At 43.6% G+C, this 24660-nt stretch overlaps 1 protein-coding gene across 1 annotated transcript in view; it reads right to left on the bottom strand.

Moving 5' to 3' along the window:
• zgc:109965 (uncharacterized protein LOC619266 homolog) overlaps window positions 1–24298 on the bottom strand; it is a 30887-nt gene extending 6589 nt beyond the window's left edge. Inside the window, exons 1-7 of the mRNA XM_034167088.1 lie at window positions 23938–24298; window positions 23424–23614; window positions 21958–22102; window positions 21646–21743; window positions 14962–15039; window positions 14695–14798; window positions 2516–2604 (exon numbers count right to left, since the gene is read on the bottom strand). Coding sequence (XP_034022979.1) covers window positions 2516–2604; window positions 14695–14798; window positions 14962–15039; window positions 21646–21743; window positions 21958–22102; window positions 23424–23614; window positions 23938–24082 — 850 coding nt within the window. The 5' untranslated portion in view covers window positions 24083–24298. The remainder of the gene's footprint in view (window positions 1–2515; window positions 2605–14694; window positions 14799–14961; window positions 15040–21645; window positions 21744–21957; window positions 22103–23423; window positions 23615–23937) is intronic.
• Window positions 24299–24660: the final 362 nt, after the last annotated feature.

The raw sequence follows: 24660 nt of genomic DNA, 5'->3' as shown, positions 1-24660 counted from the left end.
GAATAAAAAAGCGTAAAAATGTCTTTGTAAAGTTCATTGCAGGTGTGCAGCTCTCACTGCGTGTTGAGAGATGACATCTGGTTTTTTTTTTTCAACTCGGAGCTGCTGCAGAAAACATGAAAAGCCCGCAGCATCAAACATTAAGTGGGCATAGTAGGAAGTTCAGCCAAACCCGACCACCCCCTGCTCACGGGCCACATTAATGCTGCGATCGATCCACAATACAAATATAATAGTAACGCACAGTTACTTGGACAAGTAACTTTAATCTGATTACTGATTTGGAAAGATTAATGCATGAGGTTACTCGTTACTGCAAAAAAATGGTCAGATTAGATTAACTTATTACTAAGTAACGCATTACCAGTGTCACCGACCGAACGGTCCCCCCCTAAAAATCGGTCTGCCTTTTGCATCTGTACATGCATCATTAGCCGCGGTTCACAGATTAAAACCTCGCTTCTGCTTCAAACTGCACTCCAGTCATCATCTTTCTCAGCGACAGATAACTAAAGCTTTTGTACAACAATCATTTCCACATAAATTCAGCATTATTTCATCATAAAAGGCGGCAGAAGCGATCAGAGCGCTGCAGCTAAATGAGCTGCTAGCTGATGTATTCACTGCGCGTCGGTCATTTGAAAGCATCACGGAATTTTGCAGAGTTTCTGCTTAAAACGACCTCATTTCTGCTTAAAACTGACTTTAGAATGATTTAAGAGGTTTTACCTTTATCATCTGATGGTTAATAATCCCATTAATCCATTTGATTGCTTTGGGTGAAGAGATTCTGTCTCAGATGTGCTGCTGTGGTCCCAAATGACACGTGCGCAGATGCAAAAGGCAGACCGATTTTTAGGGGTGGACCGTTTGGTCTGCAACACCGGCATCACTGCAGGGGAGACTCTACAACTGCCTGCAAACTAGATACCAGTCCATCACAAATTACTTCTTCATCCAAATCCGGTGGCTGGTTGGACTGCAATGATGCAGATGATGTGTTTTGTCCATGGACATAGGCAGGAAGCATGAATCGAAGCGAGGTCTACAAATGCATGTTCCAACAAATAATAATAAAAAAAAAAAAACAATACGTGGTGTGTCCATAAAGTAACGGTCCTTTTTATTTTTTTAAAAACTATATGGATTTCATTCATATGTTTTTACGTCAGACATGTTTGAACCCTCGTGCGCATGCGTGAGTTTTTCCACGCCTGTCGGTGACGTCATTCGCCTGTGAGCACGCCTTGTGGAAGGAGTGGTCCCGCCCCCTCGTCGGATTTTCATTGTCTGGAAATGGCGGAATGAAAAGGACTTGTCCAGCTCTCCACAAGTTCTCTTATACTCACTCGACTGGTAAGCACTGAAAGCCGAGATAGGCATGTCCCAACTTGTCCTCTAACACTCCGAATCGGTCTTTACGCGCGAAGCCTCCGCGTGGCTTTCCATGACAAAATCTCTTGTTAAAAGTGAAATCTGCCGGAAAGTGGCTGATGTCCAGCTCTTGTGATAACCAGAGAAAGAGCACAGGACGGTCTCGTATTCCACAGAGCCATCAGCTTAGAAATGATCCAGTGGTTTGTGCCGCGACGTCGCAGCTCGGAGAGCGGCACACCGACCGTCCTTAAAGGGGTCCTTAAAGCTGTAGTTAAAGTCCTTATTCTCTGTGAAGCCTGTAAAATTTTCACCAAAAGCCAGATAAATTTTTCGAATGGTTTCCAGGTGCCAGTCTCTAACAGCTTCTGAAAAAATTCTGATGGAAAAAAAGTCCTTTTCATTCCGCCATTTCCAGACAATGAAAATCCGACGAGGGGGCGGGACCACTCCTTCCACAAGGCGTGCTCACAGGTGAATGACGTCACCGACAGGCGTGGAAAAACTCACGCATGCGCACAAGGGTTCAAGCATGTCTGACATAAAAAACATATGAATGAAATCCATATAGTTTTTGAAAAAAATAAAAAGGACCCTTACTTTATGGACAGACCTCGTACATACTTATCAGCCTTCACGTTTTTGTAGTTTCTCATCACCATTCGGCTGAATAAAGCTGGATTCATGCTATAGATTTGTCTGATTTCCAAACTCAGCTAGTTTTCAGGTCATGGCTCCCTTGGAATTTTGTATGGATCATGAAGACTTTTCAGTCCATGCTTCTGCAGCCAACACCTTCATGTATGTTGAACTTTCTGACATAATTTCAGCCAATGTTACAAGAATTGCTGATGGTGTAATGCAGGGGTATTCAGCTGATTCCAGAAAGGGGCGTGGCCAACAGCAGCTCCTTTACATTTAAAGCAACAGCTTCATAAACAGGCTGCTTCTTCAAAAATAGGTTTTAGTAGGATGCGTCAACCTCAGTGTGGATGGAATATTTGTATCTACAAACATTAAAATCTGTATTTGAGACACTTGGTGAATGATAGTAGCATCCTGACCATGTGTATAACAAGACCCATTTAAGACAAAACATGTCTGGATGTCCTGAGACAGAAACAATTAATTATTTACTCACGTGCATGGTCAAGATTTTCCTCAATCCATCTCTTTGTGCCAAGAAAATTGTATTTTCCTCCTCCAGTTAGTGAAAACATTAAGTTATACCTAAAACACCAACAACAAACCTATGTTTTCCTTCAAGGTAAGACCCAAGCCTTCACGTCTTAAAAATTGATTCAAGAGCTTGTGAGTAATTTTGCTAATATTTCAGTTGACAGATGTTGATGAAATTACAGTAGTGTTCAGAATAATAGTAGTGCTATGTGACTAAAAAGATTAATGCAGGTTCTGAGTATATTTCTTATTGTTACATGGGAAACAAGGTACCAGTAGATTCAGTAGATTCTCACAAATCCAACAAGACCAAGCATTCATGATATGCACACTCTTAAGGCTATGAAATTGGGCTATTAGTAAAAAAAAAAAAATAAATAAAAAAGGGGGGTGTTTACAATAATAGTAGTGTGGCATTCAGTCAGTGAGTTTGTCAATTTTGTGGAACAAACAGGTGTGAATCAGGTGTCCCCTATTTAAGGATGAAGCCAGCAACTGTTGAACATGCTTTTCTCTTTGAAAGCCTGAGGAAAATGGGACATTCAAGACATTGTTCAGAAGAACAGCATAGTTTGATTAAAAAGTTGATTGGAGAGGGGAAAACTTATACGCAGGTGCAAAATATTATAGGCTGTTCATCTACAAAGATCTCCAATGCTTTAAAATGGACAAAAAAAAAACAGAGACGCGTGGAAGAAAACGGAAAACAACCATCAGAATGGATAGAAGAATAACCAGAATGGCAAAGGTTCACCCATTGATCAGCTCTAGGATGATCAAAGACAGTCTGGAGTTACCTGTAAGTGCTGTGACAGTTAGAAGACGCCTGTGTGAAGCTAATTTATTTGCAAGAATACCCCACAAAGTTCCTCTGTTAAATAAAAGACGTGCAAAAGAGGTTACAATTTGCCAAAGAACACATCAACTGGCCTAAAGAGAAATGGAGGAATATTTTGCGGACTGATGAGAGTAAAATTCTTCTTTTTGGGTCCAAGGGCCGCAGACAGTTTGTGAGACAACCCCCAAACTCTGAATTCAAGCCACAGTTCACAGTGAAGACAGTGAAGCATGGTGGTGCAAGCATCGTGATATGGGCATGTTTCTCCTACTATGGTGTTGGGTCTATATATCGCATACCAGGTATCATGGATCAGTTTGGATATGTCAAAATACTTGAAGAGGTCATGTTGCCTTATGCTGAAGAGGACATGCCTTTGAAATGGGTGTTTCAACAAGACAATGACCCCAAGCACACTAGTAAACGAGCAAAATCTTGGTTCCAAACCAACAAAATTAATGCCTCGCAGATGTGAACAAATCATGAAAAACTGTGGTTATACAACTAAATACTAGTTTAGTGATTCACAGGATTGCTAAAAAAGCAGTTTGAACATAATCGTTTTGAGTTTGTAGCATCAACAGCAGATGCTACTATTATTGTGAACACCCCCTTTTCTACTTTTTTAACTAATAGCCCAATTTCATAGCCCCAGCTCCTAGCAGTTTATTCTGTTCAATTATCATGGCATTCATAGGATTTATAGAGTCGGTCAGTCAGGGAGTGGGTCAGCAAAAGTTTCATACTGTGAGTGACTGTGTAAAACTAGTACTTGCTCAGCTCTGAAATTTCAGGTTCTGATAGATACAAGTGAAGACGAGTGAACCTCCTGTTTTGGGCCAGGTGGGTATCTTTTAACTTGCTGAATAAAATAAAGGCAGACAGGCCTATCAAGTTACCTGTGAAGTTATGTTGCTAATCACAGGATCCCGATGGCCACAAGAGGACACTGTTGCTTGTTACATCCGCCAAGAATATAATAGGGCAGCACAGTCTCGTTTGAACCCTGCGTGATATTGCAGGATTTGACCACTTATGGGGACAGCCGCTCCCGTTGCGCAATATATACACAGCATAACTTCACATTAGACTGACAGTTGTTTTTAATAAAGGCTGTGGAAAAAAGGGCTCGCTCAAGCCCCAACACAGATAAGATTAGGCTTCATATTATGATAGGTGAGTCCCTCTTGACTATCCCCAGGCATAAGACCTGTTCAAAATGTCAAATGATTGACTCATCATTACGTTCTTTAAGACTCTGTACTAGTTTTTGAATTGATGACTGCTTCCCCTCTCGTATGTTATCGGTGGTCTGTATTTGGCAAATTAAACATTTTGAAAAGTTTATGCGTTTTCATTTTTTTGGTGATAGAAGGCTCATGCAGCTACTTTCAGTTTCTTCACTGGCCGTGGCTGACAAGACCTCACTTCAGTGCCTGGAAAGACACAATTTAATTTGATTACACTGTGGTTTTCTTACCCTGTTAAAACAATCCTTAGGGCCCCTTCACACATAACACGATTAAAGCCGACTAGCGCACAAAGGAGGAATTGCATGTCATTCGTGAAAAATCGTGGCTGCCTCCAACACCTTGTACATGTATCGCTACAACTGTTCCCGCACACCAGCAGCTGAAAGACAGAGAGTGCCCTGTGAGAGCCCATTCGCTCCCTCTCGTGGGAGGTGTCAGCCAAATTCCAGGTGACACACACGGACATCCAACACCGCTTGCTGGCCACTTAGAAAATGTGTGGCCATTCGAACTGTTAGCACAAAAACAGTGAGCAGACGATCACTTTTGAGCTGGATGTGAAATTTTTCTCAGTGCCCCCACGAGTGTGGAGTCGCAAAAAGCAATGTGGTGCATGTGTGCTCATGTGTCGTGACCCCCCACCCCGAAACACATGTGGCGTATGTGTGTTTCACGCCCTCCCCCTACACATGTGGCATGTGGGGGGGCACACTTGCATAAAATGCTTATAGGTATATACAGATATGATCACATGTGGGGCAGACAGCCACGTCCGCACACAGCACAGCGAGCCGCCTGTCAGTTGATCGCAGCACATTGACAGCTGGATGACGGTGTCATGTTCCTGCCCTTGATGGGTTCATGTTCTGAATCTTCTGTGTTTTATTTACATTATATCGGGTTGCCATGGTCATGCTTCAGTTATGTTTTGTCTTGTTTCATTTATTTTTGGTGTATCATTTGCCTGCCACGTATATTGTTTTGCTGTGTTATTTATTGTTTACTCTCTGATGTGGATTTAGTTTCAGTTTAATTCTGTTTATCACATTCAGTCACAGGTTTTGGTTATCATTTATCTTCAAGCATTTCTTATCTGATTATGTTCCATTTGTTATTTATTGTATTTTCTGTTTATCAGTTATCTTTTATTAATTGCATTATTCTGTAGTCACCGGGTTTGTTTATTCTCTGTTTATCAGTAGTTTATTTTGCTCTTCTCATTTGTGTTTTCAGTTCATATGTTCATGCTTAGTTTGTTGCTGGTCATAGTTGTTCTGCATTCTGTCCTTGCTTTATGATTTATCTTTGTTCTCAGTTTTTGCCCTTCTTATTTGACTGTCCCTGCACCAGCCCTTGTGTCTTTGTCTCTCACTATAACTCTTTTTGCTCTGTGTTTTCATCCCTTCCGCTCTTGCATCTGCTCACGTGTCTTTGTCTCTTTCATCACTCCACTCTGTTTTCCTGCCTTCACTATCTTACCCCATGTTTATCTTTGTTCACTAGTCACGCCCCCTTCCAGAACTTTCACTGACACCTGCATCTTGTTTCACTAATCACACCACCAGTTAATTAAGCCCTCACAGTCTCACAGCTCACTGCCAGATCGTTGACTTTGTGTCACTTTCCAGCCTCCGTCCCATGCCTAGTTTTGTCCTGTTGTCCTTGTCGGTATTTTGACTTTGCCTGTTTTTGATCTCGAGTTTGTCTTACCTCTGATTGCCCTTATGCTGTGTATTTTGACCTGTGCCTGTTTTTTGACTACACCTCAGTCTCCCGTCTGTCTGCTACCTCTGCCATGCTGCTGGACCACACGTGTACCGACCACCTGCCTGTTGAACCGAATAAACCCCTTTTAGAACTCTATCAGTCGTGTGAGTTTGTAGTTGTGTCCATACAGTTTCTGCCACGCCTGATAGACGGCTCAGTGCACATGACATGTCACATTAAAAACACAGCCAGGACAGGTATATTATTAAGTACTACACTACCTACATACACAGTTACATAACAAATAACTAAAAGAAAATGATCACATAACACAACATCGTCACTTTTTCTTTGTATTTTCACTTTGCGTGCATGTAATTTGCCCAAAATCTCAGAGAAAGTGTAATGGTTCCGTCCCCGGAAGTAGAGAAATTACATCATATCCGTCATATTTTAACCCTTTGGCACCCACCCTCAAACAAGACTGCAGTGCCCAACAAAATCATTGGCATTTATTTATTTATCTGTCTGTCTGTCTGTTAGAAAGATTACATCAAAACTATTGCACAGATTTTGACAAAATTTTCACCACAGATAGATATGAGACAAAGGAAGACTCCATTATATTTTGGATGTGATCTGGTGTCAGGAGCTCAGCACTCCCCCTCTCAGCAGTCCCGTGCCTTCACTGTGAATGTGTCATTTCTGAGCGTCATCAGCGATTCACCGTTTGTCACCTCGTTTCTGCTTAAAACTGCACTCCAGTCATCATCTATCTCAGTGACAGATATCTGAAGCTTTTGTACAACAATCATTTCCACATAAGAGACAGGGAAGCGATCACAGCGTGACAGCAGCACATCTGAATCTGAGTCTGACTCTCTACACCCAAAGCCATCAAACAGAATAATGTGATTACTAACAATCACATAACAAAGTAAAATCTCTTAAAGCATTCTAAAGTCACTTTTAAGCAGAAACGAGGTGATAATCTGCTACTCGCTGCTAATGCACCACCATGACACATGCGCAGTGAAGGCAGTGGGGTGGTCAGTGTCGGAGAGTGCTGAGTCCCTGACACCGGATCTGCATTCTGGATCAAGTTTCACTTTGAAGGATTACTGTTAGCAGGATTATGTCAAAACTATGTCACAGATTCTCACTAAATTTGCACCACAGATAAATATTAGGGAATGGAATGTTGTGTGGGCCGCTGAAGAGGAGGTACTGCTGGCCCACCACCACCAGATGGCGCCCTGCTTGAAGTGCGGGCTTCAAGCATGACAGGGCGTCATAGCAACCGGGAGTGACAGCTGTCACTCGTTATCAGCACCAGCTGTCACTCATCCACATCACATCACCACCACCATAAAGGCCGGACTGCAACTCCACCTCCCCGCCAAGAAATCAGCTATCAGAAGAGGTAATTTCTCTGCTGAACGTGAAACTGCATTATAGTCTGGACTCTTTTTGCAGCCGTATTCCTGTGGTGTTCCTTATCCATTGGATTGGCGTTAGGTGTGATCAGCGACGGCTTTGCTCCACACTCCATCCAGATAAGTGGTTAGACAGGAGCTGCACGAGTGTGTGATTGGAGGTGCAGGTGCTCCCTCCCAAAAGAATACAGACTGTGGGATTACTGAGTGTGCGAACTCACACTCATCAATACTGTTTTTCTGTTCTCTGCCAGCAGTACCAGGTCTGACAGCGGGAGACGGTGACCACCTGGGGACCCAGGACTTGGCGGCTCCGGTGTTCTTCAAATCCGTTGGCGGTGAAGGCCGTGTGGGATCCGGCTCGGCTCAGGATGGATGTCTCCTATCCTCAAGCCTGCCCACACGTCACTCAAATCTGTAATTCGGTGGTACCTAAACTGTGATTGTCTGTATTTCGTTGTGCACTACAACATTAAATTGTTACTGTTAGGCTTATCCATTGCCCGTTCATTTAACGCCCCCTGTTCTGGGTCCGTGTTCCTACACCTTCACAACAGGATTTCTCGGCGGCGTCATGGATCCCAAGGGGCGTCAACCATCGCTTGAACAGCCAATGGAAGAGCGAGGTGCACAGGCGTAAGCAGGAGATGTGTTTGGTGAGCTGCAGCAAATCTTAACTGCTTTCACTGCTTGGCTGGACTTAGTCACCGAGCAGAGTGTGATCCTCAATCGGAAGATGGAGGCTCTCACCGCCAAGGTGGAAGCGCAGGCCCAGGGCGCTGCTGCAGCACCTCCCCCTGCTGACCGGAGGCCTGAAACAGACATTCCGCTGGTCGTTCAACGAACCCCCCCACTGTCCCCTGAAGCTTACATAAGCCCTCCGGAGCCGTACGGAGGTTGTGTCGAGACATGCACGGACTTCTTAATGCAGTGCTCGCTCGACTTTTCACAGCGTCCCGTCATGTACGCGTCAGACGCTAGCCGGGTGGCTTACGTAATAAATCTGCTTCGAGGAGAGGCACGTGCATGGGCTACGGCGCTCTGGGAGCAGAATTCACGGCTCCTAACGACATACGCCGGGTTTGTGAGGGAGTTCAGACAGGTGTTCGACCACCCTCATAGAGGCGAGACCGCTTCAAGCGTGCTGCTGTCGATAAGACAGGGGTGTCAGAGCGCGGCGAAGTATGCAGTCGACTTCCGCATCGCGGCAGCGCGAGCCAGCTGGAATGCTGTTGCGCTCCGCGCCGCCTTTGTAAACGGACTGTCTCTGGTCCTTAAGGAGCACCTGGTGGCGAAGGACGAGCCGCGGGATTTAGACGGGCTTATCGACCTTGTTATACGGTTAGACAACCGATTAACAGAACACCGACGGGAGCGAGACGAAGGGCGTGGTCAGGCACAAGCCGTCCCTCTTCCTCCCAGGTCCGAAAGGGAGCCGTCTTCCCCACGCTCCATAGCCAGGGTACGCCACATGATGACAGCTCCCCCTGCTGACGTTGCTATGGAAACGAGCAGGGCCAAAAAGTGATCAGATCAGAGATAAAGGAGGCTGGTCCGTGGGGAGTGTTTTCACTGCAGCTCAACCGAGCACACGCAGAAAAACTGCCCCAAACGGTCAAAACAGCAGTACTCGTCCTTAGAGACTGGGCTAAGGGTGGGTCATAATACCCACGCGGGGATGCCCCGTAAATCTGCACGCATCCCAGTCACGATCCTGAGTGGGGATCTGACCCTTCACGCCCCAGCACTGGTAGACACAGGGTCGGAAGGGAATCTGCTGGACAGCAGATGGGCAAGGGAAGTCGGGCTCCCTTTAGTGGCTCTACCTTCACCTTTGAAGGTACGGGCACTAGATGGCACCCTTCTTCCATTAATCACACACCAGACACAACCAGTGACATTGGTGGTGTCTGGTAATCACAGGGAGGAGATCATGTTCTATGTAACACCTTCCACCTCCCGGGTGATTTTGGGTTATCCTCAGATGATAAAACACAATCCCCGGATTGATTGGCCATCTGGGGTTGTGGCTCAGTGGAGTGAAACCTGCCACTGGGAGTGTCTCAGATCCTCGGTTCCGCCTGGTGTGACAGCTAGTGAGGAGGTTAAAGTCCCCCCCAATCTGACGGCGGTGCCAAGTGAGTACCACGATCTTGCTGACGTTTTCAGCAAAGATCTGGCGCTCACCCTTCCCCCGCACCGTCCGTACGATTGTGCAATTGATTTGATCCCGGGCGTTGAGTACCCATCCAGTAGGCTGTACAACCTGTCACGTCCGGAGCGAGAATCAATGGAGACCTACATCCGGGACTCATTAGCTGCCGGGCTGATCCGGAACTCCACCTCCCCGATGGGTGCTTGTTTCTTTCCTGTGGGCAAGAAAGACGGCGGACTCCGTCCATGCATTGATTACAGGGGGCTGAACGAGATCACGGTTCGCAACCAATACCCTCTGCCCCTGTTAGATTCAGTGTTCACGCCCTTGCATGGAGCCCAAATATTCACGAAACTGGATCTTAGGAATGCGTACCACCTGGTTCGGATCCGGAAGGGAGACGAATGGAAGACGGCGTTTAACACCCCGTTAGGTCACTTTGAGTACCTGGTCATGCCGTTCGGCCTCACTAACGCCCCCGCGACGTTCCAAGCTTAGGTAAATGACGTCTTGCGGGACTTCCTGCATCGGTTTGTCTTCGTATATCTGGACGATATACTCATCTTTTCCCCGGATCCTGAGACTCATGTTACGCATGTCCATCAGGTCCTGCACCGGTTGTTGGAGAACCGGCTGTTTGTGAAGGGCGAGAAGTGCGAGTTCCACCGCACATCTTTGTCCTTCCTGGGGTTTATCATCTCCTCCAACTCCGTCGCCCCTGATCCGGCCAAGGTAGTGGCGGTGAGAGATTGGCCCCAACCTACAAACCGTAGGAAATTGCAGCAGTTCCTCGGTTTTGCTAATTTTTACCGGAGGTTCATCAAGGGCTATAGTCAGGTAGTTAGCCCCCTGACAGCCCTGACCTCCACTAATGTCCCCTTCACTTGGTCGGATCGGTGCGAAGCCGCATTTAGGGAGTTGAACCATCAGTTCTCGACTGCACCAGTTCTGGTGCAGCCCGATCCTACTCGCCAATTTATAGTTGAAGTGGATGCCTCTGACTCAGGGATAGGAGCCGTGCTATCCTAGAGCGGGGAGTCCAATAAGGTTCTCCATCCTTGTGCCTATTTTTCCCGCAGGTTGACCCCGGCAGAAAGGAATTATGACGTCGGCAACCGGGAACTTCTTGCGGTGAAGGAGGCTCTGGAGGAGTGGAGACACCTGTTGGAGGGAGCTTCTATGCCAGTCATGGTTTTCACAGACCATCGGAACCTGGAGTACATTTGGACCGCCAAGTGTCTGAACCCCAGGCAAGCCCGCTGGTCACTGTTCTTGGGGCGTTTTGACTTCGGATCACATACCGCCCACGGACCGAGCTGTCAGACCCGATGGAAACCATCATTCCCGAGTCCACTGTCGTGGCCGCCCTCACCTGGGACATGGAGAAGACCGTCCGGGAGGCCCTGACACGGAACCCGGACCCGGGAACTGGCCCGAAAAACAAAATGTACGTCCCACCAGAAGCCAGGGCTGCAGTTCTGGACTTCTGTCACGGTTCCAAAATATCCTGCCACCCAGGGGTACGAAGAACCGTGGCAGTCATTCGGCAGCGCTTCTGGTGGGCATCTCTGGAAACCGACGTCCGGGAGTACGTCCAGGCCTGCACCACCTGCACCAGGGGCAAGGCAGATCATCATAAGACCCAAGGCCTCCTCCAGCCTTTGCCCGTGCCTCATCGCCCCTGGTCTCACATCGGCCTGGACTTCGTCACGGGCCTCCCGCCGTCCCAGGGCAAGACTACCATCCTCACGATAGTGGACCGGTTCTCCAAGGCGGCCCACTTCATGGCCCTCCCGAAGTTCCCGACGGCCCAGGAGACTGCAGACCTCCTGGTCCACCACGTCTTGCGTCTGCATGGGATTCCATCGGACATTGTCTCGGATCGTGGCCCTCAGTTCTCCTCCCAGGTCTGGAGGAGTTTCTGCAGGGAACTGGGGGCCACCGTAAGCCTCTCGTCCGGGTACCACCCCCAGACAAACAGGCAGGCAGTGCGGACGAATCAGGATTTGGAGCAGGCCCTCTGCTGCGTGACCTCCGCGCACCCGTCGGCCTGGAGTGACCATCTGGCCTGGATCGAGTACGCTCATAATAGCCAAGTATCATCTGCCACCGGCCTCTCCCCTTTCGAGGTATGTTTGGGGTACCAGCCCCCATTATTCCCGCTAGTGGAGGGAGAGGTCGGGGTGCCCTCGGTCCAGGCCCATCTGAGGAGGTGCCGTCGGGTGTGGCGTACCGCCCGCTCTGCCCTGCTCAAAGCCCGGACGAGGGCTAAGGCCCATGCAGACCGCCGGCGTGCCCCGGCCCCTACGTATCGGCCCGGTTAGGCGGTTTGGCTATCTACAAAAGACTTACCTCTACAAACGGAATCCCAGAAACTTAAGGACAGATTTATAGGACCCTTCACCATCGTGAAGGTCCTCAGTCCAGCCGCAGTGAAGCTGGCAGCTTCAGCTTCACTGCGGCTGGACTGATACATCCGGTATTCCACGTCTCCAGACTCAAACCCTGCCACACCTCTCCCCTCTGTGCCACTGGACCGGTGCCGCCGCCTGCCCGGATCATCGACGGGGAGCCGGCTTGGACTGTGCGCCGGCTCCTGGACGTTCGTCGAAAGGGCTGGGGATTCCAGTATTTGGTGGACTGGGAAGGATACGGACCCGAAGAACGCTCCTGAGTGAAGAGGAGCTTCATCCTGGACCCGGCCCTCCTGGCCGATTTCTACGCCCGGCACCTGGACAAGCCTGGTCGGGCGCCAGGAGGCGCCCGTTGAGGGAGGGGTCCTGTTTTGTGGGCCGCTGAAGAGGAGGTACTTCTGGCCCACCACCACCAGATGGCGCCCTGCTTGAAGTGCGGGCTTCAAGCATGAGAGGGCATCATAGCAACCGGGAGTGACAGCTGTCACTTGTTATCAGCACCAGCTGTCACTCATCCACATCACATCACCACCACCATAAAGGCCGGACTGCAACTCCACCTCCCCGCCGAGAAATCAGCTATCAGAAGAGGTAATTTCTCTGCTGAACGTGAAACTGCATTATAGTCTGGACTCTTTTTGCACCCGTATTCCTGTGGTGTTCCTTATCCGTTGGATTGGCGTTAGGTGTGATCAGCGACGGCTTTGCTCCACACTCCATCCAGATAAGTGGTTAGACAGGAGCTGCACGAGTGTGTTCTCTGCCAGCAGTACCAGGTCTGACAGCGGGAGACGGTGACCAGCTGGGGACCCAGGACTTGGTGGCTCCGGTGTTCTTCAGATCCGTTGGCGGTGAAGGCCGTGTGGGATCCGGCTCGGCTCAGGACGGATGTCTCCTATCCTCAAGCCTGCCCACACGTCACTCAAATCTGTAATTCGGTGGTACCTAAACTGTGATTGTCTGTATTTCATTGTGCACTACAACATTAAATTGTTACTGTTTGGCTTATCCATTGCCCGTTCATTTAACGCCCCCTGTTGTGGGTCCGTGTTCCTACACCTTCACAACATGGAAGACTCCAATAAATTTTGGAGGTGATCCTGATCTGGATTCTGGATCAAGATTTCCCTTTATATAGGCCTTTAAGGATTACGTCTTAAACTACTTTATGGATTCTCACCAAATTTCCACCACAGATAGATATTAGGTCATGAAGACTCCACTAAATTTTAGAAGTGATTTGGATCCGGTTTGGCGGATGTCAGAAATCTCCGGTTGCTCTTGATTTCATAATGTTGCAGTCTTTTTGTCTTGTTGAAACACCCATTTCAAAGGCATGTCCTCTTCAGCATAAGGCAACATGACCTCTTCAAGTATTTTGACATATCCAAACTGATCCATGATACTTGGTATGTGATATATAGGCCCAACACCATAGTAGGAGAAACATGCCCATATCATGATGCTTGCACCACCATGCTTCACTGTCTTCACTGTGAACTGTGGCATGAATTCAGAGTTTGGGGGTCATCTCACAAACTGTCAGCGGCCCTTGGACCCAAAAAGAACAATTTTACTCTCATCAGTCCACAAAATATTCCTCCATTTCTCTTTAGGGCAGTTGATGTGTTCTTTGGCAAATTGTAACCTCTTCTGCACATGTCTTTTATTTAACAGAGGGACTTTGCGGTTACAGGTAACTTCAGACTGTCTTTGATCATCCTGGAGCTGATCAGTGGGTGAGCCTTTGCCATTCTGGTTATTCTATCCATTTTGATGGTTGTTTTCCGTTTTCTTCCACGCGTCTGTTTTTTTTTTTTTTTTCCCATTTTAAAGCACTGGAGATCATCATAGATGAACAGCCTATAATTTTTTACACCTGCGTATAAGTTTTCCCCTCTCCAATCAACTTTTTAATCAAACTACGCTGTTCTTCTGAACAATGTCTTGAACGTCCCATTTTCCTCAGGCTTTCAAAGAGAAAAGCATGTTCAACAGGTGCTAGCTTCATCCTTACATAGGGGACACCTGATTCACACCTGTTTGTTCCACAAAATTGATGAACTCACTGACTGAATGCCACACTACTATTATTGTGAACACCCCTTTTCTACTTTTTTTTTTACTAATGGCCCAATTTCATACATAGCCTTAAGAGTGTGCATATCATGAATGCTTGTTCTTGTTGTATTTGTGAGAATCTACTGAGTCTACTGGTACCTTGTTTCCCATGTAACAATAAGAAATATACTCAAAACCTGGATTAATCTTTTTAGTCACATAGCACTACTATTATTCTGAACAGTACTGTACATCTTTTTTATGAGTTAAGACTCACTTTGGTCTGGTGCTCTGGCTGCTATAAAGCTTCTGGAAGAGACGTGCCAACTCCAGCAGGATGGTGACTCCACTGCCATTAGAGTCTGCCCCATGTGATAACCACTATGATACACACAAATACAAACACATCTGTGTGAAGGCACTGACTCACAAACATACTGTAAGTTTTTCATTTACATAACTGGAGGAAAGAAGAATGGATGAAAAAAATGACAGTGGTGCTTTGACAAGTATTTCAAGTGTAATGATGAATTGTTTGACTTACTGGAGCAAGTCCATATGTGTCATAATAAGCAGCAATCACAATTGTGGGTGAATCTTCGCCAGCTCCGGGGAGCACTCCCTAAAACGTACACCAGTGACACATCTGAGTCCCAGTCAGCTTTCAAACCAATGTCACTCACTCATCTTCAACCACTTACTCCAATTAAGGGTTGGGGTTGGAGCCTATCCTAGCAGTCATCGAGCCAAACCACAGGTGTAGTTTGGTCAAGGTCAAAGAAACATGGTCTGTAAAACACCTTTTTTATACATTTTAACACCCAAGAAAACTAGATGGATCATTAGATTTTGGAGTAGTTTGGTCAACAATCAAAGTCAAGGAAAACTTGGTCCAGAAAGCACCATTTTTGTTTATCTTAGTGACCAAGAAGCCTAGATGTAACAAATATGGTAGGAATAATATTTGGTTATCAACAGATGATTAGATTTTGTAATAGCTTGGTCAAAGATCAAGGAAAATATGGTTCCAAAACCCCCCTCTTTTTGAATATCTCAACAACAAAGAAGTATAGATGGATCATTAGACTTTGGAGTAGTTTGGTCAAAGTCAAGGAAAAGAAGGTCAGAAAACACCTTTTTTCATATCTCAAAACCCAAGAAGCCTAGATGGATGAAACAGAGGTCTCAAACTCATTCCAGAAAGGGCCGAGAGGGTGCAATACTCATCAGGTATTGCAAAGGCTTTGCATCCGTCCATCTGTCCGTCTGTCTGTGACCAGTCCTATTACTGGTCTTCAAATATACAGAAGACATTCTTGGAACACAGACCTTTGACAAATTCAAAGATGGCTAACCTTGACATGTTGTAAGAGGTATTTTAAGCTTTTAAAAAGTCACATTCTGTTTCAGTTTTGTTTTTGAGTGGCGGGTGTGACAGCCAATCAGAGTAGAGCTACAGCATAATGTCAGTGCCTACTCTCTCCAAAATTTCCACTTTGTTTTGTGTGTTTACATACATGTTTCTTAAATATTATGTAAAAGCAAGTGAGAAGTAAACACTTCTAAAGCTGAAAACACTGTTTTTGAACCTAATAACACCTCTGAACTTATATTCAAGATGTTTCGCAGCTGTTAGCATGGTGACATCAGAGGCTGGTAGCTAGGTGCAAAACTCTGTTTAGTTTGTGTGTAAATATATCCTCTTTGCCATATATTAAGTAAAAGCTAGCGAGAAATAAACACTTCTAAAACCGAAAACAATGTTTATGTAACCTGATAATACCTCTGGAGTGATTTACAAGACATTTTGCAGATGTTAACGTGCACGCTAACTTTCAATAATTCAAAGCTAACTTTCTCCTCACCAACAACATCTTGGTGTGGTACAGGATCTGCTCTTGGGTTGACAAGAAGGCTCTGTAGAGAGTCAGGAAGTCAGCACAGAACATCATAGGAGCGCAGCTATCCTCTCTGTCAGACATCTATAACACCAGTTGTTTTGCGCAGGGCCAGAAGCATCAGCTTCGATGTTCACACCCCGGGCACAGCCTGTTCTCACTGCTGCCCTCAGGTAAGAGGTACCGGTCCTTCAAGGCCCGCACATCCAGACTCAACATGTTCTACCCAAGTGCAATACAAGTATTGAATGCACATTAGCCTTTAGTTTGCACTATTCATTGAATTTATTTTTTATAAAGGTGAATGCAATGAATGGTACAGACTCCATTTATATACACCTACTGGCTCCTTTGTAAATACATGTATATATTCTTACTTATTTGTCTTTTTATATTTACTTTTACACCTTTGCACTACGGGAGTTGTCTTTTAATTTTGTTGCACCTTGTGTATAATGACAATAAAAGCATTCTATTCTATTCTATGGAGTTAAATGTCTCATTAATACCCTCAAATGCACAGTGGGGTCTACAAATATTCCTTGATTTGCACAACTTCCGCTCTTAAAACATAAATATTGTTTTTGATTGATTGATAGAGGGGCTTTATTGAACATGTACAAATTTTATGCAAGACAATAGGATCTTAATAATTAAAATAACACAATGCTCATATGGCCAAGGGTATTTTAAGTTGGTTCCACTCCTCCAGCCAATGCAAAGGAGTCGGTATCGGGTTATTTGGTCATGTGACTTTTAGTCAGGATTCTGACATTTTGCTGATTGACTGAGACACGCCGCTCTCTGATTGCCTGCAGTCTTTGTTTACAACATAGCACTGGTACCACAGTCTCTGGAGGAGTGGAACCAACTTACATTTTTGGGGGTTATGCCACAGCCAAACACAGAGCGTGGCATGATAGCCAATAGCGGCCGACGTATCAGATGGACCAATCACAGCCATGTTTTCAAAAACACGCTACCAGTCTCTTTGTAGGGAGAGTGGGGTGATTTGTGCCGCGGGTAAGTTGTGCCAGCACCTGTTTCTCGGGAACCATATAAGGAATTGGCCATGTGACCACTCATTTTTGAAGAGTCAGACATTTTACTCATCCTGTAAAGAAGGGAGCATCATTGCATGAGATGTAAGCATATTTAAGTGCAAAAACTGTTTTTTGCCCTTCAAAGTAAAATTTCTATGATCAAGGTTTTTTTTTATTGTTGTATCTGAACAGTTATAGACAAGTTTAAAAACATTTCACACATGTTGCAGTGCTTTGGTAAGCTACACTTTGAGTCTATATAGCTAGCATGATGTTAGCTTAAATCTGCTGGATCATGCATTTTTTCCAAAATGGTGGGGTTGGGGTCAGAGGTGTCAAGTAACGAAGTACAAATACTTCGTTACTGTACTTAAGTACACTTTTTAGGTATTTATACTTTACTCCATTACTTATTTTTCTGCCTACTTCTGACTTCTACTCATTACATTTTCACTCAGGTATCTGTACTTTCTATTCCTTACATTTTTAAAACAAACAGCCTTGTTACTCTTGGCTTCAGTTTAATGTTTATATATATATATATATATATATATATATATATATATATATATATATATATATATATATATATATATATATATATATTTCCCGTCATGTGCGCCTGTAATTCTGCAGCGCGGCTTTGCTTTGAACCGTGAACCAATCGAAGCAGTGGTTCGCAGATTGAAGCAATGCTTTGACCTATTGCTTTGTTTATTCTTTCTTTCGCTTAATTTTCCCCTGCTAAAACCCTAAAGAGCATACTTCTGTGAGTATTATTTACCTTTTCTATGTTAAACCGACCTGTTATGGTCTTCTGAAACAGTTGATAGATGTATTTTATAACTTAAAAACGGGAGCGACGCTAACGCGTTAGCATGTCTATGGCATTTTCAATGTTAAAAGTTAGCATTAAGCAATTGCAGCTCTCATCACGTTCGGGTGCATTTGTTTTCAAATTGTAATATTTCTTAAATTTATTTTTGTTTATATATTAATAATGTAATGATTATTATATACAATTTTAGAGAAAGAGGGAAAAAGAACCTGAATAGAAACACAACAGAAAAAATATAAAAGCAACTAACAATGAACATACATAAATAAATACATACAGAAATAAATGTTTCCTGTGAACACCTAGTGACTCTTACACCTCCACTTCATCCCTGTCTTATTTAATGACAGTTTGTTTCAGTCAAACCATATTTTCAATGTGTTAATTTCTTCAGTGATTTCCTCCAGAACTATCTGCCAAACTAGAAAACTGCTGCATCCTAGTAAGAGCAGAATACTACTGGAATTAATTTTAATAAGGAAAGTTGTTTTGTTTTTTCTCACCTAAATGGATGCTGCACTCACTCCAGTTTATCTTCTGGAATAGTCCCAGATTGCATTTCAGAGCTTCTAGAATTCAAACGTTTTCGTGCAGGTGGTGTTGGGGGGTAATTTGGGTTTTGGGTCTTGGGCCACATGTAGAATGAATCAGTTTTTAAATTAAGCTTTCAATTCATATAGTGGCATCTACCTTTTTTTTTTTCTTTTTTTTTTTAAGGTTACTTTATACTTTTATACTTTAAGTAGGTTTTGGAGCACATACTTTTTCACTTTTACTTGAGTAAAGAGGTCAAGTTGATACTTCAACTTTTACCAGAGTGTTTTTAAACTGCAGTATCTATACTTCTATTTAAGTAACAAATGTATGTACTTTTGACACCACTGGTTGGGGTGATTTGTGCCAAAAGGTCCGGGTTAAGTTGTGCCAGTGGCACAACTCACCCCCACTTATGAACATTTTAAACTTTTTTTTTTTCTTTTTTGTAATTTTACATTGTATTCTTATATTTAATCACTAAAACTGTGTGACATTCCTATTTTTAGGGTAAAAACAGAAATAAACCATCATGCCACAAAATTATAAGAGGAAGACAGACAGAGCTTCCACTCCTCTAGAGGTCATGGACAGAGCAGTGCAAGAGGTGGAGAAAGGGGAGCACATTCGTCAGGTGGCAAGGCAGATGAACATATGCAGGATGACATTAAAATGATACATGGAGAAGAAATAAGGCCAGGATATAAAAGAACTGGACTTGCCAATCAAGTCTTTAACAAACATATGGAGAAAGAGCTGGCAGAACATATAAAGGCCCTAGCAGCGATGTTTCATGGTCTAAGTCCCATTAAATGGCGTGAACTGGCTTTTGAGTATGCACGAAGAAATGACTTCAATATCCCTGCCAGCTGGATCAAAGAGGAAAAAGCAGGTTTGGTTAAATGTGCATTTATTAAGAAAAAGTAATAGGGACCATTAATAATTATTTCCCAAGGAAATGCTTATTATTATAGCTTCAACTTATGTAAATCTTAATGTAAACTGCAATGGCTCAATAAGGGAAAAATTAAGAGATATTATAATAATGCTAAAAAAAAACTTAATCTTTCATAGGATGTGATTGGTTTGTGGCCTTTAAAGCACACTACCAGTTATCATGCCGCACTCCTGAAGCAACCTCTCTTGGTAGAGCTACTGCCTTTAATAGGCACAATGTGGGGGAGTTCTTTGATAACCTCTCTAAAGTGATGGACAGGTAATAATCATATGGCTCACACTGTCATTCACACTCACTCACACTCTGACTACACTCTATGACTACTATGACAGTTCAGATGTCCAGAATGATGATGATGATGATGATGGTGACAAGGATCTGTCTGCTGGGGACTTTGCTATTGTAAACTTTGCAGGCAAAACCAAATCCTACAACTGTGTTGGATTGGTTGAGAAGGTTGATGGTGCTGACATCAGAGCAAAGTTCCTAAGAAGAAGCAAGAGGTCTGTGGATGGAAAGCCCATTTTCACTTTCAAAGAAAATGATGGAGTTATCCCTAGAGAGGATGTGTATAGGAAACTACCCACACCACAAAAACTTGGTGGTACAGCCAGAAGGGAGCAGAAATTTATATTCCCCTGTAGCATTGACAAGTGGGATGTGATGTAGTAGGCCAGATCTGTGAAGAGTTCTTCATTTGAATTTTATTTTGTTCTTATGCGTTCATGTGGCTCTAGGCCTTGGAAATGTTTTCATTTTGAACTCAACCTTGTTCTGAAGTGTTGGGCCTTGTTCAATAAAATATTGAGAAATATTGTTAAAATAACTTTAAATAAACCTTAAATGAGCAAGCTTGTATTGCATTTGTCTAGCTATTACAGCTAGCATTACAATTTCTGTTATTAAAATATACAGTTTTACTTAAATAATTAATGGCACAATTTACCCCAATGTATGCTCTCCAAAGGCACAACTTACCCCACACCAGGGGCAATTTGTGCCACAAGACCACTTTTTTTCAGAAAGCTATATTTCTTCAATACTTTACTTCAGTTCCAAAGTCATTGTTCCCACGGTTGCACCACATCCTGAAATATATTTACATAATTAAGTTGGGGGTGTTACTCTCATGGCCTCGCTTTAAAGTAACTTTAAGTAAAAAACGGCACAACTTACCCCACTCTCCCTATAAGAGAATGTGGTACCAGTGCTAAGGGTATTTTAGGATTATATTTATCAATTTCATAGCCATTTTTAAGGCAGGTTTTTATACCTCAGTTTTATGTTATTGTATCTGTGATTTTATTTATCTCTATATCTGTTTTTTTGTGTTGTCCCTGTCATTTTGCCTTGCTCTGCAACTGTTGGAGCACTGTTCCCCATGCACAATTTCCAAGTGGGGACAATAAAGTATGTTTGATTTGATTATTAGAGTATGTCACTAGTTAGTCTTCAAGCTTCACAATCATGTAATAATGAAGGAAGCACGAGAACCCTGAAGACTTGGACCTTTCTTGTCCAGTAACAATAATGGCATCAACAAACACCTCTGCCCAGCGACCTCGTGACTCCATTAGCTCTTCCCAGGCATCTCTTGATCTAAAATGCAGAGAACCTGAGACCCACAGACATTAATGCAATTCCCAAGCTATATGAATGTCTCTACAAGTTCAACACTTTAACCACATACAGTTTCAATTTCAATTCAATTTAATTTTTCAATTTTTCACATACAGATACACTTTCTGATGGCTGAGTCCGGGAAGGCAATGAAAGCCTCAGTCTTAGTCTTGATCCAAGACAAACACAAAACTGTGGCTGTATTTCACTTTCTTCTCATTTCAACCAAAATAAAACATAAAAAAAAAAACAGACTTAAATGTAAACATGACCACTTCAGTGAAAAAAAAAACAAAAGTATAATGAATACATAGAAAGCATTGAGTTCCACACTCACCTCCAGTGTGGTTATAGTGTTGTCAGTGACGGCTTTAATTGGGATGTTATTGCTCACTAAGATCTGAAAGGCGGTAGCTGTGACCATACTCTGAAGAACTGCCAAGCATAAAGACATTTAGTGTTCGTATGCATATGCTGTATGTATTTATTTATGTTTGTATGCAATGAACAACCATTTTGCTTTTATTATCTCATCCTACTCCCATAATGAGCACACCCTGAGTGTTTCATTAAATTGTAATTTTACCTTCTATGACTATTCCATCCATTCATCACACAGGCACAATCTATAGCCACTTGACTGTCTCACCTCGAATGAATATAGAAGAGGTACGAGTGGCAGCAGCCTGCTTGACCTCCTCATACATACAAAGGAGCTGCTCATCCTCAGGTACCACATAGACGGGCATGAGAGTCTCCTTCAGCAAAGCTTCACTCTCACTTCTCATGAAGGACTAGGAAAGAGGACATTGTTGAAACAAACTGTTCTTTCTAGATGGCTTTGCTTTAATATGTATGAATAAGCTTGATTTATTAAACATTGATTGATTTATTAAAGACAGAATGTAAATCATGAATGCAACATTTTTCATTGTTCAGCATTATCCCAAAGATATTACTGAAAATACTTGTGCAGTGACACAAAAGAGCCTTCCCAAGGAGATTGAGGGTCTTGCGTAGTGTCTTATAGCTATTCCTAGGTCTGCACTCTTCTGGACATAAACCTCGGTCTTTACATCCATGTCTGTTCTAGTTCTTCATTCAGCCCTGGTACTTCTCTATGTTCTCATGTTCTTTTTTTGTGATGTTTCTATCACTTGGAATTTTACACATCTACCAGAGGTGGGACAAAGTCACTGTCAAGTCATTCTCAAGTCATCAATCTGCAAGTCCCAAGTCAAGTCTCAAGTCAGCTTGGAAACAATTGGTGTTCATTATGAGTTGAGACTTAACTTGGGACTTGCTGATTCATGACTTGAGAGTGACTTGATGGTGACTTTGTCCCACCCCTGACATCTACCATAACTACCCTTTTCTGCTCCTTGTCAATCACCATTATTTCTGGTTGGTTGGCCAGTCCCGTAGCACCTTAGTTCTGCTGTTCTCAACCACATGACCTTTTGTCATTCATGCCTTTTCTACAACCGCGTACTCCAATCAAGGGTGGGACTGGAGCCTAACCTAGGGTGTGAGATTGGGTACACCTTGGGCACGACTCCAGTCTATCACAGGGCCACATGCAGATGGACAAACACATTCACACACGTCCACATGCACACTTATGGTCAATTTGGAGCAGCCCAGTCTCACGTTTTTTTGTTTGTTTGTTTGTTTTTTGTGCTCCCGTGATGAAATGAGTCAAATTTTCGTGACGTTTTTTTTTAACTCACTATTACTAACCCTACTTATACCCCCAACCCTAACCTTAACCATAACCTAATCCTACTCCTTCCACCCACCCTAACCATAACCAGTCTATATTAGGTCATATACCTTTTTTTTAATTTCCAACAGGTCAACATTAATGCCTTTCTTTCTTTCTTTCTTGTGACACTGTGTTTTGGAAAATAGAATGAAATGGCATAGAATGCTTGACAGACATGACATTTAAGGACAGAGTCTCCTGGACTTATTAGGGGACCTCTGAAATCTGCTTTTCCTCTTGTTGGGGAATTATACTCCTGAATTCTGTTTATATGGCTTCCCGAGCATAATGCTTTGTTTTTGTCCCCTCCTCCAACCCCATAGGTTATTGATATATTTTTAGATCATTACCTGCACAGTGTCATGGGGGATACTGGAGATATTTTGGGGTAACAGGATCAGTATGGCAGCAGCATTTTGCCTCTGGGTCTCAAGGAAATTTTCAGTGGTGAAATCTGGCAGCTTCATGATGACACAGCGACGGGTCAACACCGGCTCGTCAGCTGACCGTGCCTCTGCCACGACAATGGCTCCATGGTAACCTCAACATCCAATGTGCAAAAGGAACAGAAATCTGAAGTCAATCTTCAAAATGAAATTTTAAATAACTATTTTGACAACAGCCTCATAATTTGTTGTTCTAATAATCTAAACTCAGAAGTATTTTAAGTATATTATAAATCTATGTCATTGCAAACTTGGTAGCTGGCTGCCGTCTTTAGCGTAAAAACAGTATGTCCATCAAACCCCACCTTATTAAATCACTGATCCATTTCAAAAGACAAATGTGGCAAATGGTGTCTTAGGTACTGTGGTTTGTGTCAATTTGTAATACTTGAGTTGAAATGTGAATCTTTGAACGTACCATATTTATGTTGTGCTAAATTGTACTGTTGCATCCTATAAGCAGTGAACTCGTAGGAGGATACAGCAGGAAGAGCAGAACCGTTCGTCAGCTGAACACAGATGAGCAGCAGAACAGCAGCTACGGTCACTTTTCTCACCACCATGATGTCCTGTCTTGTCTGGATTCTGTTGGGTTTCACGCTACAGAATCCAATGATAATCACCAGCACCAAATACAATATAGGACTTCTTCTCAGTCTGGAAAGATGATGTCATATAAAGCAGGATACAGAGATTAAAGTCTACATAATGCCCAAATGCACTGTGCAAGCACACAGCTTAAAAAAAAATTAAAGGAACACTTTTTCATCATAGCATAGCATCAAGTCACTTCATATACAAAGGAAATTCAAAAATCCATTGTCAAATGATACTGGAGCCAGGACACAAATCTTTCACTTAATCAACGACGGTAAACTGTGAAGAATCAACAGCCTGTAGGGTTTTATTTCAGGAGAGGGGTCCGTGAAATGACTTGCTCAGAAGTTCATTTGGAAAGAAAACTTGTGGGTCCAATGATGCATATAGTTTTGCACAAACCCATAGTGGCTCACAGCATGTTAATTACATTCAACAATACTCCACCAGAATCTAGAATCCCATTTAACTGGCTGTGAAAATGCTCCTCACCATCCTCAGGTCTCATGGATCTTCTGACGATGTGTCTGTACTGCGCCTTGCA

This window comes from Thalassophryne amazonica, chromosome 3, assembly GCF_902500255.1.
Source record: "Thalassophryne amazonica chromosome 3, fThaAma1.1, whole genome shotgun sequence".
Lineage (NCBI taxonomy): Eukaryota > Metazoa > Chordata > Actinopteri > Batrachoidiformes > Batrachoididae > Thalassophryne > Thalassophryne amazonica.
The sequence above is the reverse complement of the archived record's forward strand: the minus strand, read 5'-3'. Positions and strand labels throughout refer to the sequence as shown.